The sequence below is a fragment of the Phacochoerus africanus genome, chromosome 2 (genome assembly GCF_016906955.1).
Source record: "Phacochoerus africanus isolate WHEZ1 chromosome 2, ROS_Pafr_v1, whole genome shotgun sequence".
Taxonomy (NCBI): domain Eukaryota; kingdom Metazoa; phylum Chordata; class Mammalia; order Artiodactyla; family Suidae; genus Phacochoerus; species Phacochoerus africanus.
Window position 1 is genome coordinate 124,211,168 of NC_062545.1, and position 19,148 is coordinate 124,230,315.

General features: G+C 35.1%; 2 protein-coding genes across 6 annotated transcripts in view; one reads left to right on the forward strand and one right to left on the reverse strand.

The window, feature by feature from the left end:
• FGF7 (fibroblast growth factor 7) overlaps positions 1-10,942 on the reverse strand; it is a 62,257-nt gene extending 51,315 nt beyond the window's left edge. Inside the window, exons 1-2 of one of the 2 annotated variants that reach the window (XM_047766412.1) lie at positions 10,626-10,942; positions 9,485-9,861 (exon numbers count right to left, since the gene is read on the reverse strand). In XM_047766412.1, the coding sequence (XP_047622368.1) occupies positions 9,485-9,770 (286 nt within the window). In that variant the 5' untranslated portion in view covers positions 9,771-9,861; positions 10,626-10,942. Of the gene's footprint in view, positions 1-9,484; positions 10,037-10,625 lie in introns of both variants that reach the window. The other variant, XM_047766411.1, reaches the window with a different exon arrangement.
• The window catches only part of FAM227B (family with sequence similarity 227 member B), a 217,606-nt gene that overhangs the window by 120,189 nt on the left and 78,269 nt on the right, over positions 1-19,148 (forward strand). The window lies entirely within an intron of this gene.

The window sequence follows — 19,148 nt, forward strand, 5'->3', positions numbered from 1 at the left end:
ATTCCTGAAGGGAATATCAACCATGATTTTTTTTTCTGCATATAGTTTTCTGTATGTAGGAATTAGTTGACAGTCAGATGAAAATAAGAATGAATGTTGAGGAGGGCTACAGCTTTCCAGCATTGGACTTTACCAGGCCTTCCAGTCACCTTTCATTGTTACCAGTGGTACCTGTGCCTACTTAGATCATTGACCTCTAAAATAAAAACATTTTAGAAAAACATTAAGTCAAAGTTTCTGGAGGCCAACACTTTTTTTTTCTTTTTTTTTTTTTTGTCTTTTGTCTTTTTAGGGCCGCACCCACAGCATATGGAGATTCCCAGGCCAGGGGTCAAATCAGAGCTGTAGCTGCCAGCCACAGCCACAGCCACAGCCACAGCAACACGGGATCCGAGCCATGTCTGTGACCTACACCACAGCTCACATAATGCTGGGTCCTTAACCCACCAAGCAAGGCTAGGGATCAAACCTGCATCCTCTTGGATACTAGTAGGGTTCGTTAACCTCTGAGCCACAATGGGAACGCCTGGAGGCTAACACTTTTGAAAAAAATAATAGACAATAAAAAGGAAGTGAGGTGTGCTTCTTTTTTATTTCAGCAAGGTTTTTCATTCTTGTCCACAGTAATTTTTCATGATAATTTAGTGATCTATTTCTTATCTATAATTAATTTTAGATGTATAAAAAATTAAGAGGGAAATAGGAGTAATTATCACTCTGTGTCCTTTCCTTTGCCCCTTGCATTGAGCTATCTGCCATTGGGAGATAAAGGGAAGAGTAAGACAGGGTACTTCTCTTTCCAGAACTGACATTCTAGTGCCATGGTTAAATGCAAACAGAAAAGAAAAATAAATAAGGCAAGCAAATGTGTTGTGTATGACTAGAAAGACAGTTATATTTAAAACCTCAAATAAGTGACTTCTTCAAAGGGTATGAAATTAGTTCATTAAATTTGCAGTCCCCAATTCTATTTATGTTAAATTTAAATTTTCTAAGTAGCTTCTGGCTAGTAAATTAAACTTCTTCTTTATTGATCTAATGTAAGTAACTTCAACTTTTGCTCAAATTGCTTTTTTGTAAAGTAAAATAAAGAGTACTGTTTTTAGGTACATGAAATTTTTCAATCATGCTGGAATCCTAAAATATTTTTAGGTTACTACATGGGAAATGTTTTTGGTCAGTTTCTTGGTTCCTCAAATGATAGCTTGGTATCATTTCAAAATAGGAAAATGGTCCTATAAAGCTGCTCAGAACTCAGAAAGAGCTTCAAACTAGGCTTATATCTCACTGCACATCTCTGGAATTTGGCCCAGCATTTATACCCCAAATACTACCCTAATAGTCCAACATTATATGCAGGCTCCTGACTTTAGTATAAATTTTGTGTTGAGAATCACTCTTAAGATATTGCGTCACGTCCATCTTACAGCCTTTCTTTTTATTGGGATCTGACAACTGAGTGGAAGCTTGGTCTAGTTCTTCACTACACCAAAGGTAGGTTCTCTAGGCAATAGCTCCCCAATTTCAAATTAGAAATTTAAATGTTTTACTGAAATCAAAGGTGAGAATAGGAAGGATAGGAGGAGTGGAGGATATGCTCCGTTGACAGATAAGTTTGGGAAACCATAGGTAGACTTCTCCTAGAGTTCTGCAGTTCATATCAGTTTGGTATAGGCTCAGCGATTTTCTGCTCTTAAAAACAAAACAAACAAAAAAAAAACTTGTCCATCTTTATTTAACCTAATATTTTCCATTAAGCCCCCCAAACTACTGCTGGAAACACCATTAATATCTTGAGGGACACTAGTGTTCTAAGAAACAAACTTTGGAATCACTGCTGTAAGAAAAGTCTGCATACTGAGTTGATTCTGAACTTTATTTCATATCATTTTCTCAGCATTATGTACAATTACATCTGAAGTTCAAATAGGCAAACAAAATGGAAAATATTATGGTAGCTTTTAAGAGAACATGATAAATATGCTATTTAAGAATTTGAAATATGCCTCATTTTTCTTATATTAATTAGAAAAATAAACTCAGCTTCAGAATAGTCTGGATAAATAACAAATTATTATAATTTTAGGCACAGATTTTCAAAACATTTATTTGAGTAACATACACCTTAGTCTGTTTTCATTTCAACCCCTCTGTACACTATTTTGGTCTTGTTTGTTCTCATCTCAGAAATCCTCCATCTATTAGCTTATCAGTACATTGCATTCAATTGCCTTTATTCCTTAAGTGCATCAGAAAAGTTAGCGGAATATCATATATCAATTATTCTTCAGTTTTTTAAAATTTAGTAGAGCTATTTTTGAGAATCCTTTGTGTTTAAATGCAAAATTCATTAATTTTATGTAAAGTCCTTTTTCCTTTACTCCCTCACATTTTACTTTCCTGTTGACAGACAGAAATATTTTCTTCCTTTTTATTCTTAGAAGGACACTAGCCAATGGCTCCATCAAGTACTTGTGGCCATTCCAGTAGAAGTGATTACATTCCTCTGCAGGAAAGTTGACTGGAGCAACTAAAGAATCTCTAGAGACAATTCTTCCCAATTCACATCAAACTATTTTTTCTCTGAAAGGATTTTGTCTGCCTAAAAGGCAAGTTTCACCTAGACATCGATTTTGCATAATTCACCTCTCCTTCCTCACCCTAATCCCTTTGTCTTTATAGATTACTATGCAAACCCAACTAGCTGAATAACTTGAATGACATTTTCTTTGTTAGCAGATTTGGAATATGGCTTCTCTACCTAAATCAGGTGCAGATATCATCTCAAATACAGACATGATTATTGGTCAAGAAACAGTTAAACATTCAGTAATTCTTTAATGTGGCTTTCACAACCATGGGAAAGACAGACAATTTTTATTTTCCGACCTATTTTGCTTGTAGAAAGGTTAGATATGAACCTGGAAGACACTATGCTAAGTGAAATAAGCTAGACACAGAAGGACACCTACTACATGATACATCTTACAGGAAGAATCTAAAATATTAGACTTCTCTCATAGAAGCAGAGTAAAATGGTGGATGCTAGGGGCTAGAGGGTGGGGGGAAACAAGGAAACATTAGTCAAAGGGTTCTAAGTTTCAGTTGTGCAAGATGAATAAGTCCAAGGGATATATTGTGCAGTATAGTGTCTATATTTTATAGTATAGAATTGTATATTCAAATATTTGCTGAGGATAGATCTTAAGTGCCTCTGTCAACAGCAGTAATAAAAAGGACAGGAGGGGACTTTTGGAAGTGATGGTTATGTTTATGGCATAGATTATGGTGATGTATACTTATCTCTAAATTCATCATTATATACATTAAATAATACAGCTTTTTGTAGGTCAATCTTACCTCAATAAATTTTTTACAGAAAGACAAGGTTTAGAAAAATGAGGAATTCAGATGGAAGCCCATTTCATTTAATGTCATTTTCTCCATATTCCTAGATATACACAATTCCTGCCTCCTCAACTATGGCCATATGTGAAATTAAAACATAGAAAAGTATTATATTCAAAAAAAATCTTTGATACAGAAGAAGAAAGCTGAGATCTTTAGAAAAGAAAGAAAGCTTTGCCTTAATCCCCATTTTGCAAAGAAAACAAACTTCCAGGTTGGCAGACTTTCCCTAATCTGGGTAGACCCTCTAGGCTATTCTTCCCTGTTGGATTTTCTAGACTGGAGATTGTCTCCTTAACTCACTATATTTGTGGGATGGCAGTAGGAGGTGTGATTCTAACTTGGGGGCATCTGGGTTCATCATCATAAGTGGCTCACTTAAGTGCCTTGTAAGCTGGCATTGATGCCTGTACTCCAGATTCGCTGCTGCAGCTCCACTTGAAAGTGTCAGAAGGGAGTCAGACCTGACTGTCCTTGAGAAACTGTGGCACAGGACGTGTTTTTTTCCCAGCAATGAACTCATTCACCAAATATTCCTTCTTATGTAGTAGCTACAGAGCTGTCATCACATTTTCAGGCCAGTTCACCAAATGTTGGAGCCACCAAGATTTGTCAGAAAGGTCAAGTGGAGCCCAAAGAACTTCCTTGATGCATTATTCAGAGATTCATTCCTGATGAGCCCATTTCAAAAATCCTCCAGGGTACGCATTAATTCTGAAGCCCTTGAAGGGTTCCCAGACATCCCCAGGACTCTGAGGGGATCCTGCTGAGTTAGAACCTTTGTCTCATTAAGCAGTGATGTTCAACCTTAGCTGCACATTAGAATTACTGAAGAGCTTTACACAGACACTGGTACCTGGGTCTTTCCCACTTGCACAAGATTCTGATTTAACTGAGCTGTGGTTTCCCCACTAATCTAATGTGATCCCCTTAATCTAGTGGTTCTATGCCTTTGAGGCATATCAGAATTATCTGAGGAGCTTTTAAAATTCCTAATGTCTAGGTTGCACCCCCAAATCATTAATGAGAATCTTTGTGGGTGAAACCTGACATCAGTATTTTTTTAAAGTTTCCGAGCTGATTACAGAATTTAGCCAAGGCTGAGAAATAGAAAAATCTAGAAAAGGAATCCCTTCCATATATCTAAGAGCCAGCTTCTTGCATTCTCTCAAATTCACTTGGTTTTCTGAAAGCTATAAAATATAAGGCTGAAGGGTTGTGATACAACTGAGTCACAAGGTAAAATACATGATCAGATCCTCAGGATTGGTATAGAAATTAGGTCAGATGAGAATTTACAAAATAAATAAGAGGTGCACCTGTGGCAGTAAATTTTTATCACCACATAATAAGAACCATGTATGTGTAACTGGGTCACCATGCTGTACAGCAGAAAAAAAAATTATATTGGGGAAATAATTCAAAAATAAAAGAGTCAGGCACTAGTATTAGGCAAAAAAAAAAAAAGAGGAAGATCATAAAATGACAAATAATTCTTAATATTGGAGTTTTCAAAGAGTAGCTAGTATTTCCAAATCCACTCCCCAGAAATTTAGCCATCTTACATAATTTAAAGCCTCAACAACTTACTTAAGGAAATGCAAGTCACTAGTTCTATAGGATTTCATTTCGTCAGTAACTCTGGTTCAGCTCCATAGATATGTTCCTCATTGTCTATTTTTTTCTAAAGATATGGTTGTCATTATTATATTTTGATTGTGTGAATTAGTGGGGGTTTTTTTTAGCTAACTTGCTAAGACCTCTCTGAACACAAGCAAGTTTACCATCTTCATATTTGTTAGCTACCAGCATATTCCTGTTGAGCAGGAGCTTATCCAAAGAATTGTTGACAATTTGAGTCACTGAAGATTTTGTGGTCAAAGTCAAATCCAACAACAGTGTGTTTATTTGCTTTTTGCCAATTGTTAGGCCATCTCCTGTCACACAGTCTAACAATCCAAAAGAGCCTATTGCCAAATTGTTGGCCAGTTTTCAGAATGGCTAACCCTTTTCTTGCTATGGAACTTACAATGCTTAATTATAACAAGTGAGGCATACTTTTTCTTGAATCAGTGTCTTATGGCAATCAAGGATTTCTTCTCGAAAGGAATGGGAAAAGCAAAGCTTTTTAGTAATTGGATGCCAAAAGCAAGAAAACCTTCCCAAGAGACTGAGTTCACATCTCTTTCCCAGGGCAGTTGTCGCTGCCCATTGCACTGCTGCTGTCTCTCACTCGGCACCTCAATTTCCAGCTTAAGCAGCAGTGTTATTTGTGTCAGGTGTGGAGTGATTGCCTCTGTCTGCCGATGGACCGCCTGGTCCAATGATCTAAATTCACCCTCTGGCCTTTTCCCCAAGGGGAGAGCTCTGACAACAGCTCTGAAAGTGTTGTCCACACATTGCCAGTCCCTCTATGGTATTATTGACGTTCTTCTTCTGCAGAGAATGTGGATATGTATTTCATTTTGGAGGGGCATTTTATAAGTTCAGGTTAGGTTCCAGTTTCATTGCTTAGAAACCTACTAAAAGGCTAAATGTGGTGCCACCAGAGAAGTTGAGAAGAGAGGCTCTCTTCCCTCCTGAGTGAGAATAGCGTGCCTTCTCAGGACCAGTTCTCCAGTGATATCTTCTCTCCCCTCCAGAGTCATAAATGCAGTTCAGTGCCTCTTGGCCTCTTATTAATTCCTATATTCACATAGTCAGGTCCTGCTTATATGGCTACTAATACAAGTCTAGTTTCTGTTGAGTTCTGTGGTGCATTGTTTCTGCCATTTATTCATTCTTATCTAGATTTAAAATATTTCACAAGACAACACTAAAATTAAGAAAACCCTGAAGTGAGATCTTCACCACCAGGATAGCTTAAGTATTTTTTTAATTCCCCAGAGATATCAAATTCATCTCTTTATCACCACCCTTGTCTTCCTCCAGGCCCTCCATGTACCTGCCCCAAGCCCAACACCTTATAGAAGCAGAATTGTACACCCAGATTTTTCACCTCTCCTACCTACTCCAATCCATTGTTTTAACATCTTATAAACCACATTCCTATGAGGGAACAATGCTTCTGTTGGTGAAGTAAGCAGTCCTTCAAGATCCATTAACATTGTCGGGTCACTTTCCCTTTCATTCAAAGCAAAGCTATGAGAATGGACTGGGAACTTTCTTATGGTAACCCAGAGAACAACTGTTTCATATAGCTGATAATCTAACTTTTCATGCAAAATGTTATCATCTGAGACATTTAAATCTGTACCATCTTAAAAGTCCTCCAAAGAAGGATGTTTAACAACATGTCAATGAATTTAAGGCATCAGAACATTGCAAATGAAATTCAGAGTTTGATTCTGGTCTTTACCACTTTCTGAACTCTGCTCATTTCCATCTGGTAGACAATGCAGTTACGTTTTACTTTCTCATTTTAATTGAAGTAGGAAGGAAACATCTTTTGTTCATTTGTTCATTAAGGATTGAGGAATGTAAATAATCTATAAGTTTTGTCATTTCAATTTTTTTTTGCCTTCTTTGACTTTTTAAACAAATTCTGTTCAGTATTTTCTATGTATCTGTGTTTCTTAGTATCTGGATACAGTAGCTTCAATGTCACGTGTGTCAATTTGTGTGTTTTTATGCATGAAGCATTCAATTAAGGCTTTCCTTTAACTAGTAGGAAATGACCATCAGAATTCTCTTCTAAGTGATTCTCCATGTATTTTCCAATGAAGTACATTAGGATTTCCTATAGACGACAGTGAATTAGCTTCTCTTTATCTATGGAGAATCCTGACAGGCTTCTTCATCAATAGGATAGCAACACAACTTAACAACAGTCTGGGGCTTACTGAAAGGACCCTGATGAAAGTTTCCCTTTCCAAGAGTATTTACCATATCAATAAGGTATACTATATGGACAGCCTCTGAAAAATCTTTATAGAAGTGAAGATTATTTACAAAATATATATCATGTCTTTTAGTACATTGGTATTGTGACATTCTAATTTATATTGATATAGAATGACCTTCCTTCCTTCTTTCTTCCTTTCTTTTTTACTGTAGAATTAGTGTTAGAAGAGAAATAGTGTTCTAAATTGGCTTTATGGTTACTCATGGTGAATGCTAAATTGTGTTTCAAACTGTAAAAGAACTTTAGCATTTTGTGTATGTTTAAAAACACGTTTCATGATTTTAAGAAAATTTAATATAAAATAAAAGATATATATTAGTGCATTCCAATTATAGATATTCCAATTGATACCAAATAATTATGAATATTATTCATTTTCACTGATTTCATATCTAAATTTTTACTTTTTTATTACTTGATAAAAGCATTTTTAAAAATTAGCATGTGAAAAATTCTGTAGTGTTTAGGTTTAATACCTTATAACACAATTTGAAATTATTTCTGGCAGCTCAACTTATCATTAAATAATGTTCACTTTCATCTCATTCAGTATGTGTGATAAGTACATAGATTATTCACATTTATGTTGTATATTCTGTGGCTAAAAATAGAATAGACCATAAGAAATACAAGGTATGTTGGAGATCATCTGTACATACCCCACATCTTACAGATGAAAAAAATGAGAATTGGAAAAAGAAATGGTTCCAAAGTCACTCACAAATAGGAACATGGACCTGTCTTCATAAATTCCACCTGGGCTCCATTTTTTTCACCAAGTTCTATTATCCATTATAAATCTCAATCACTTTTAAATAAATTCTCTTGCTTGCATAGAAGTAACTTGCCACAAGACTTTCCTCCAGATAGTTTTTCCTTAACTAAGCTTCAGTATAATCAGAACAGTATCCTAGAACTAACATAATAACATTATTAATAGCAGTAATAATAAAGCCGTACTGTTAGCAATCCACTAAGATGGGCTTAACATTCTGTATCAATTATAGTTAAAAAGTGGATCCTCTCATTTTTGTATTAGAAACATAACTCCACATATCCCCATTTTTGTTCATTAGTTGAGAAGCCTAAAAGTGATTTATTAAATAAGCAGTGAAAGTTTTAAACATTCATTGCAAGCTTGGCACTGTGCTAGGCAAATGTTTACATCATCACCTCATGCATTCTTTTTCAACTGACTTTAACATACATAATATTATAAACTGATACAGTAATAACATTAAGTGCTAGTAACACAAACAAAATTTATTTTCACTCAGGGATTTTAAATTGTTAATGTATATGTTCAGGTATATATTTTATCCCATAAAATTTAAGACTTTTGAGATTGGTTATTAATCCTAACTGCTAAAATGATAAGTCTAACCCTGATATATTAACATGAAAAGAATAATTGATTCCTGAGGGAAATATAAGGCTTTACATTTAAATCATGGAATTAATTTCTCTTCCAACTCACTTTTATTTCCTCCTTCACATTTACATTTCCCTTAAGGTAACACAGAACTTTTCTAACATGGAATACTTAGTTAAATAAAATGTTAGAAGGAGCCTATTTGTGTGCTAGGTAAATAATTAAGCAATCAAATACAAGCTCATTATGACATTATCAGAAAAGGATACCACAGATTCACTTCTGTTTTATAACTGTACAGAGTTGTAAATGTCACTGAATACATTTTTAGCACAATTCAATATTTTACACCCTAGGAATATTTTTTCAAGGGAAATCAAATTATTTTTTAAAAATTCTCTATTCCTCAAACGAATGGTAAGTTAATTTTGATGAGCATTTACTGAGTACTCTATTAGAGTTCCTAATGGGTTTTGCTAGAAGACAATAAATCACATTTCAGTATGAATAATATCATTTACATTTCCCTTAACATAAAAGCACTTTGAACTAAGGTTGTAGAGACTATATTTTCAAATTGGGTTGGGTTATTACCTCCAACTATAATATTAGTAGATTTGCTCCGTTCCAGGAGATATTTTTAGGAACATAGTTTAACCATCCCAATTTAGGAAATAAATAATGATATTTAATTTTTTTCAAAAAAAAAAGGGAAACTGAAAAGGCAAGTCATTTGGAAAGTGATCCTTTCACAAGTCGTTAAGGCTCATAAGCTGTGCCATAAATAAAACATTACTTACTGTAATTGTTCTTCATCTCTTGAGTCCCTTTGACTTTGCCTCGTTTGTCAATCCTCAGATACCACTGTGTTCGACAGAAGAGTCTTCTCACTCTTATATCCCCTCCTTCCATGTAATCATAACTTCTTGTATGTCGCTCAGGGCTGGAACAGTTCACATTTGTAGCCATTTGCTCTGGAGTCATGTCATTGCATGCCAAAGATAAAGTGCCCACCAGACAGATAATGTGGAAGCATGATCTGTAGAGCAAACTTGGCAGGATCCATGTCAGTATCCATTTGCGCATTATAGTATAGTGCTCCGGGTGTTCATGAATAACATAATGAAAATTAAATCTTGAGTTGATCGTTGCTCCTAGGTCACTGACCTCTTCCTATCTGTGAATTGTAGATGGATTTAAGAACGAGTAGTTGCACTATCCAAATTGTTAGCCTTATCCTTTAGTTCCTGATAACAATATAGAATTCCTCCTTAAGTAAATCTGTTGGTATATCCTTATAAAAACAGGTTGTAATAAGCTTAGTTGCTGCGATGCTGTTTGCTACTTGACTTCTGTTTGCAATGAGAGGTTAACAAATGGGGAGGGAGGAAAGAGAAGAAGATGAAAAATTGTATGTATAAATGTCAGTGGGTAAATAGTATTAGAACATACTTTGTTATTCACACTGTGAAGATGCATTTAAAACAGCTTTCACAGAGTATGTCAATGTCTTTACTACTCTGTAGATTTATGAAAGTTAAGCATTAGTAGAGACAAATCAGAATGGGGTTGTACCATTCATTCTAGTTCCTATTTCATAAGAAACATCCTGCAATTAGAGCTATTTATTTAAATTCAGTTCTAAAACTACTATTAACAAAATATAAATGTTTTTCTCTAGATTTCTTTATTCTTTTACATTTGTGGTTTGTCATTTATTTTCTCCTGAACAGCCTACATTTCTCAAGTTAAATGTCAGAATTGCTCTGGAGAATTTCAACCTTATCTTTATGTAAGTTCTACAGCATAATTACTATAGATAATCAGAAGGCTCAAAAAGCTAGTCACTTTACTTTTCCCCTTAGTACTAAAACCAGAGAAAGAGATAAACTACTCACAAACATTCAGCATTGTTTTTAAAGACAAATAACAGCCACTTACTTGTTCTGTTGATAACAGCTGGATACACAAGAATTCCATGTCTGTTGTCTGCCTTGTGCAACTTGAGCTTCTCTAGTGTAGCTACAAACTATTTCTCAGCTGAGAAATTCTCCAGCAGAATCATAATTGTTTCCATAAATCAACAGGCAAGAGGATTTTCTCTGTGTGTGTGAGCGCGTGTGAGCTTGTGTATGTGTGTGTGGAGCCTTTTATTCAGGGCTTTTCGATAAATACCTTTGCTGACCTCATTGGAAGCAATTAAAACTTAACCAGTGAGCTGTTAGTTGAATACAACAGCGAGAATAAAGGAGGCTTGTATAGTATTCATTCAATGGTCATGAGAGGGAGCTATGAACATGGTTTATGCTTAAATCTATAAATGGGTACCTACGTTGTAGAAACTAATCTCTGATTCTGAAGCAGTTAGAAGGGGAAAGAGAATTTTTTAGACTGTCTTTATAATATAGCAGTTGTATATAAGTTGAAAAATATTCCTTTGAACTTTATGTAAGGGATTTTTTTAGTAGGAAATCTTTTCCACAGCTTTATGGTGCATGCATTTCTACTATCACATGTTTTTATTCAGAATGTTAGAATAAAACTACTTATATGTATTAATTCACATCTTAGTGTCTTCAAGAGTTATGGGTATATCTCTTCATACAGAGATATTTCAGCATTGCCTTTGAGTATAATCTTATGTCCTATATTCCTAGACTTAAAGTAAGAAAACCTATGTTCTTATTTGAGTTGGGCTACTAATTACCAGTATGACCTTAGGCAAGTCACCTGGCCTTTCTGAATCTCAGCTGCTACATTGTAAAATTAATCTCAATGACTCTATGGTACCTTGTAGTTTTAAAATTCTGTAACTCGTTACTCATACTAACAACTAATATAAGAAGGAAGATACATGCTTTTTAAATTATTCTTCTTAAAAATCAAAAAGAAGTATTTAGTTCGATATTGGTTATCAGTGTTTGATTCTTGCCCTCAGTAAGAACATCAACGTAATAAATATTACTTTAGGGATGTAATTTTAAGAGCTATAGCCCATGTAAATAACAGAAAGCTATTTTGCTTTCCTGCTCTAGTGTGTATATAGTAGCGTTCTAGTGTTTTATGAGATATCTGTTGCAAAATAATTGCATTGTTAATCTAAATCAATATTTAGGAATATATATTCAAATTCTCTTTCCCATGTTAATACCCCCAGCGTGCGCTTGCATGCACGCGCTCTCTCTCTCTCTCTCTCCTCTCTCTCTCTCTCTCTCACACACACACACACACACACACACACACACACACACACACACAGTACTTGAAATGCACTACTCTACCACCAGGTGGTGCATGTAGACCGAATAGGAAAAGGAAATTAAGTGCATTCAATTGCATTATACTTTATGTAGTTTCCCTATATGTCTGTGCTTTTGGGGAATAGAATCAAGAGCACAGAAATAGTTTTAATACACTTAGTTACTCTCTAGGCAACAAATATGAAATTTCTACATTTATTATAGCAGAAGATGGTGGCCTTTTCTATATTTTCCTCTGTAGAAAGCTAGATGGCTACAAAATATTCCATCATGTATTTCTAAGGAATAGAAGAAAAAAAGAAAATATGATGCTGCTGTGCTCTGAATCATACCTCCATTTGTTTTGTAGGGAATAGTAATGAGCAGGGTCAGAACTCCTAGGACTTGGATATTCCTTCTAAAGAAATAAAAATTATTAACCATTCACATGTTAAGATATCCAGGAGTTACTAAATCCATCTATTCAACACTGACCCTATAGATTTAATACTAAGAAATCAATAAATCAGAAGTCAAAATTTGCTAATTTAATGCTCAAGACTTAAATAAAGAAATGGATTGTTTGTTGATGAAGAGTGCTTAGTGCTTTTTAAAAATCTGCTATGTAGGGTTAATTGTAAAATAGGAAACAAAGTATGAAATTGTAATCTCTGCACCCTAAATTTATTAGATGCCATTGTATTCTGTGATTTGAAAATATGATCCCTTAATGAGTGGATTAAGTCTCACCAAGGAAACTGTATTTGTATCCTTTGATTATCAGTTTCCATAAGGGAGAATAATTAACTCAGGATGAGCCCACAATCTTTTTGACTAGCATCACAGCTAATAAAATGAAGCACCTCACTTATGCCCTTATTATCAAGAGGGATTCTCCAGAAACCAAGAGCAATGTAGGTGTCTCTAGATGTGTTAACCCTCTGTTTTTTTTTTTAAGTTCTTAGTACTAATAACATTGACAGGTATTTATTGCTCTTGTTTTAATGTACATATAGTGATAGGCTAAGCACAGAAAATATTTGCTGAATGTCTGGTTGTTTCCAGATTGAGTTAACTTCATTTTTAATTGGAAACACTTCTGTCTCCTGAGTTTTAATTTATAAAACAAAGGATTAAAATTTTAAAACAAAGAATTCCTGCATCTCTTTCTAAAAATTGGCTTAAAAAATGTCCTAGAAAAGATAATCACTTGGGATTCTTTAGAAAGAAACAAGGCCTAGTACTTGTCTAGTTTAATTTGGGAATAGAATATATGAAAAGAATACAAAGAATCTATTTCAGTGAATATCATAAAAACATAGGCAGTTGTTGAAGTAATGACTAACTTCTATTTCATGAAGAAGTAAATGATGCAAAATAACTTTTATTTAATAAATTTTGCACTTAAGCAATTTTAAACATGTGCCACAATTCATAAGTATGTATAATGTAATTGTAGAATGGAACATCATTAAATATTTTCATTACAGTACACTCTGACATACTATCCTGTTCCCCATCCTCCTAGTTACCATTCTTTCCCCAAAATATAGGTAATCATTCTATTAGTTGCTGGTGTATCTTTACAGAGCTTTCCATCCATATATAGACAAGTTGAATACATATGTGTATGTATACCTCTTTTACTTCTCCTCTTTATATAAATAGGTAGCATATCATACACAATGTTTGGCATGTTGCATTTTTTACAAAATAAAAATAGAAAATCTTCCCATCTTGGTATCTAGGAAATTTCCTCACCTTTTTTAAGCTGCATAGTACCCCCATTGAATGGGTAAATCACAATGTATTTGATGAGCCTCCTATTGTTGAACACTTATTTTTTTCTGGTCTTTTTCTGTTGCAAAAAAGAAATGCTGCAGTGAATTAAGTTACAAAAGTATCATTTTTGACTGTGCAAACAGGATTCATTTCCAGAGTTTGTCTCGGTCAAATTTTATATATGTGTGTATAAATAAAATTTGTGTAGATATTGCCAGTATACCCTCACAGAAGTTGCACTAGTTTTACAGTCTCACTCACAGTACTTAAGAGTGCTTATTCAGTATGGCGTATTGTCAAACTTTGGGGATTTTGCTAATCTGACAGATGAAAATGGCATAATATTGTAGTTGGATTTCTCATGAGAAAAAAATGACCATCGTGGACAAGTACTCTAAAGAAAAGGTGCATAGTGCCATGAGTGTCTACAATAAATGGCCACAGGGAAAGTTTCTCTGTGATAATACCAGTAGAGCTGCAGTTTGAAGGGTAGGAGTTCTTTCAACAATGAAACACCAGTAGGCTCTAGGAGAGAGAATGAAAGGGACTTTGCTGTGTGAATAGGCTGGAGAGGCAAGGAGGGTCCTCGCGGGCTATGTCAAGGAGTTTGATCTTTATCCTAAGAGCAGTGGGAAGCCATTTTAGGATGGTAATACGAACAGTGACACAGTCAGAATTGCACTCCTTGCCTCCATTCTGATGCAAACCAGTTTAATTCCTATTTAGCAGGATAAATTTAAGAAATATTAAATTGTGTTCATTTATCCTATTTTTCTGTTCTTCATATTTTAAAAAAGGTAGCCAAACTTTGTGATTGGGAAGGAAAGATGGAGGAGAAAAAAGTCATAGACACTTTCTGACTAGGGTAAAGCCTAAACCACTTCAAAGGGTTGTGCTAAGTGTCCTAAAAAGAAGTGAAACATAAAAGTGTCTTTGAGAAGCATCCCAGAGAAGATAAGTCCATAGACCAGAGAGCATAGAGAAAAGTCTATTTGGAGAGCCAAGCTCCTGCATTTCCAGTAGCACCACAGCACACAACAGAGGCAGCAAATCTCCAGAGTAAAGATCGCCCACGTGTCTAACAGATGGGCCTATAAGCACCCCCTCATAAAAATTTCCCATGTTTTAAAAGAAATCTGGAAGAGCAGAGAACCCAGACCTAAAGGAACTATGTGAGCAGAGTCAATGAACACCCAGAAATAATCAAAGTAGACAAAGGTCTCACCAATCAGAGGCTCTTGCCTGGGCCATGAATAAAACTCTTGAATCCTATCTCTTCTTGAAGCAGGAGAGGTGAACCCAAGAATAACTGGCATAAGTTTTCCACTGACTAGGGGTGGCAGGTGAGGGGTGAGATTCTCAAAGTTGAAGCTAGGTCCCTTGCATATTTGAGATTGTGGTCCAAGATTTATTTCCACTACCTTCCCATTGCTTTTATCACACTGGATTTATCTTCATCTTTCTTCCATCAGTCCCATTCCATGAATTCAGCCTCAACTTTGGACCATGCCCTACAACCAGTATTACTTACTTCCTTGGTTCATTCACTTAACAAATATTTACCAAACAGCTACTTGGTGCCAGATGTTATCCTCAACTTTTCGGAGATACAATGGTGAGATTTCTGGAAATGGCCTTTGCCCTGACAGAGTATGCATTCCAGTGAGGGAATAAACATAAACACTCTGATCTTTGGCATGCATGTGTGTGTTCTGGGTGTGGGTAGGATGCAAAGAAGGCATTCAAGGAGGTAGGAAGTAGAGGGGTAAATGGAATAGAGAGTCCTACTTTAAGTAGGAAAGGCCCATCTGAGGAAGTAAATTCTGAGCTTCCTGGAACAGGAATGACCTTCGTTTGGTCCAAGAACTGAAAGAAGACCATTGTGAATGAAGTACATGAGCAATGGGAAAAGCTGAGAAAAGTAAGGGAAACAAAAATAGATGGGAGCTAGATCATAGAGAAATATGACGGTCGTGGTAATAGCAGTTTAGGTTTAGTCTAAGTATAATAATAATCTGGAGTACAGGCCTGCTACTCCAAACCTTGTAGACCTGGTCAAAGACAATAGTTTAAATTCTGGAGTAAAATCCCTGAAATCACTGAGTGAGCCTACAAATCTTTAATTATGCAAACTTTGTGCTCGCTCTTGTTGACCTGGTCAAAGACAATAGTTTAAATTCTGGAGTAAAATCCCTGAAATCATTGAGTGAGCCTACAAATCTTTAATTATGCAAACTTTGTGCTCGCTCTTGGCATAATGCCCTAACATTTTAAAACTAACTGTATATAAGATACAAAGTCTGAGTCATATGCTCAAAATTGTGGTGTGCCTGTGACTCAACTGTATAAATATCTCAGTTTACAAATGCATCTTATCTCATCGTGTTTCCAGGTCTGTAAAAATTTGTTTAATTTAATTTATAAAAGTTCTCTGAAATGATAATCTTAACTTCTAATTCTTTAAATCATATTTTGAATTTACTAAACAACTTTAGAACTGGAATAAGATCTCTAGAGTAACTAGGTGGGGTTTTTTTTCAATTTGGAAATATCTGTATAATGAAGTTAAATTATATAATTTACTCTCAAGTGCCTTGACTATCCTTAAATTAGTGCTTAACTTCAGCAAATAATCAGTCTCCTTGATTCAGTGCTGTATGTCAGTGCCTTTTTTTGACAGTCTATTGCCACTCTAACAGTTGGAAATTGTTATAATGGCCATGAGGAGAGTTTTGCTTCACCCCAAAGTGGCAAACACTATGAAAAATAACAAACACCCTGTGCAATTAGGGCTATAACATCCTTTGCTTTAAATTCTCATTCTTTGGTTCCATACTCATTGCCTGAATAGCAAAATAAGGGGTAAAACTAGCATCAACAATTTTTTAATAGTTCATTGATGTCACTGTATTAATAACAAAATTGGTTTAATTTTTCACATACTAGTTTTAAAACCATGACTTTTCAGAACTAGATGAACTTTTCAAAAGTGGGAGAAGGGGACAGAATAAAGGTAATAAAGAAGGAGAAAAAACTTACAGAGAAGTTTAGTATGAAGATATGTTCACAAAAAGCCAGGTGTCTGGTAAAACACAGTTTCATGTAAAACTGGTGGCTAACAAAATAACTTATGCATGGGAAAAAAGAGGTTCATAGTTCCCCTTAGCTTTCTTTTCAAACTAAGTGTTCTTGCCATCTTTAAATATAATTCATATTTCCCCGTCACTGGTATTTAATATTAAATCAGTCATAATGAATTCTCCTTATTCTTCTAATCAGTTCCAACAGTGACATTTCTACCACCACAACTTCTTCCCTACCTGTTTCTTCCTATCAGTTATCACCTTCACAGCCTAAGTCAAGTAATCATTATCTTTTGTACTAAGTCTATTCCTAATCCATCTCTTTTCATCTCCTCTCACCAACCTCCAATCCATTTTAACTGTTGCTATCAGATTAACCTTCCTAAAGCTCAGAAGTTGTAATCATGTTATTTTTCTGCTCAGAAGTATTTAGTAACATCTCTGCTTTTCCTAAACAAAATTCTAGCCTTCTTTTTCTAATATAGGAACTTCTGTTCCCAGCATCTTCTTGTGATCCTCAATACTTCCCAAATACCTGACTCTCTCAGTAGATTCGAGGTAAAGAGAGATTCACCTGCTCCCTTGGTGATGAAGGGGACTGACAGAAAAGAAATCTTCCTCACAAATTCTATCTCTCCTTTTCTCTCTTTCACTACCTTCTCTGCCTTCACTCCTCCTCTCTTTCTTTGGTCTCTCTTATATCTTCAGTCTGGTGAGAGACCCAAGAGTCATGTAAGCAATTATCAGGTATTTCCTTTGAAGTTTTACATATTGAGTTTCCAAGGATGCAGTCAAATCTTTGGTCCTTGATTAACTCAGCTACTTTCTTTAATCAACACTTCCTGTGTATTTAGGTAGTATGCAATATGATATATACTGGTCAATAGATAAGCAAGGTCCTTGACCTCATGGGGCTTAAATTATGGAGGAAGGGACAGATTATAAACATATAAAAAGAATTCTGATGATATTACAGGAGGAAATCAATAGGTGCTATGGCAGCAAATAACATAAAGGAGAAGGGAAGGGAAGGGGTAGTTTGAGTCTGGTCACTAAAAACCTTTCTGAGGAAGTGACATTTAAGCTGAGATCCGAAGGATAAGAAGAAATCAGAAGTGAAGGTAATACATTCCAGGCAACGGTAACAAGGAAAAGTGTTTCTTAGGTGAAGATGAGCTTGGTTTGCCCTAGAAACTAAATGACAGTATAACTGGAACAGAACAGACTTTGCAAGGGAAAGTGAAGTGATATGAAACCCATGTGTGTCTGATCTTGACATCAATGGTGGGGACTTTGGTTTGAGCTGATGTATAATGGGTAATAATAATAAGTAGTGTGATCATCCTGGAAACTTTGTGAGGACTTCTTCCTCCTTTAAAATGAGAACCAGTCAGCATCTTGTAGATCAATTACCACAGAAGTATGGAATTAGACCTAGAGTTTCTTTTTAAGGCACTCCAACACACACACACAAAATCTCTTTTTCTAACAGGATTAAGTAGGTATTTTGACAAAAATGTTAAGGGCTATCCTCCCTCATTTTCCTAATAAGAATATTTCTGACAACCAAAAATAACATAGGCCCCAGTATTATAACACATGAAATTAACAGAAGTCAAGCTGTGTTATGACATCCTATTGTAACAAAGTCTAAAAGAGTTTTATTCTTTGATTTTAGCCACAAATGGGTATCACAATTGTCCAAATATAGGTTAATATACAGGGTTCAGTCAACTCTTGTGACACTGAGAAATACATTAATAATGATGTTGGTATTTTACAAGAAATCAGTACTTAGTACTCTCTCTGGGTATTCTACCTAAGAGAAAATTGCTTCTGTATTCTAGGGGAATGTTGTAGTAGAGTAGTTCACATCAGCATGTTATGCCATATTGAATTACACAGCAACAACAAATGTCACAAACTAAAATTTTGTATATCTAATGCCATGAAAAAGAGTCAATTTGAAGGAAAAAAAGATGGTCCTATCAGTCATTTGATAGTAGCCAGAAGAAAACAGAAGACTGATTTTTTGACTGCACATGGTTATAGCTTTGATTTCCTAGCCTAAGAAACTTAGAAGTCGGAAACATTGTTTCATGAGTTTAGAAAGTTGCTGAATTAGTAAAAATAAAAAATTATTGTATATTTTTTAAAAGAATACTGTTTATTAATGCCAAGAACTTTATGTATAATAAATCAGACTGTCACTTGGCTTAACCGAATCAATAAGAAAAATATGGAAATAGTTTATTAACTAATCGGCAAATGTAAATGTGAAAGTACTAAAGGATTTTTGAAAGTTGCTTTCTCTTTTAAATATTTTTTAAAATCTCCCCCTACAACTGATTTATCCTACT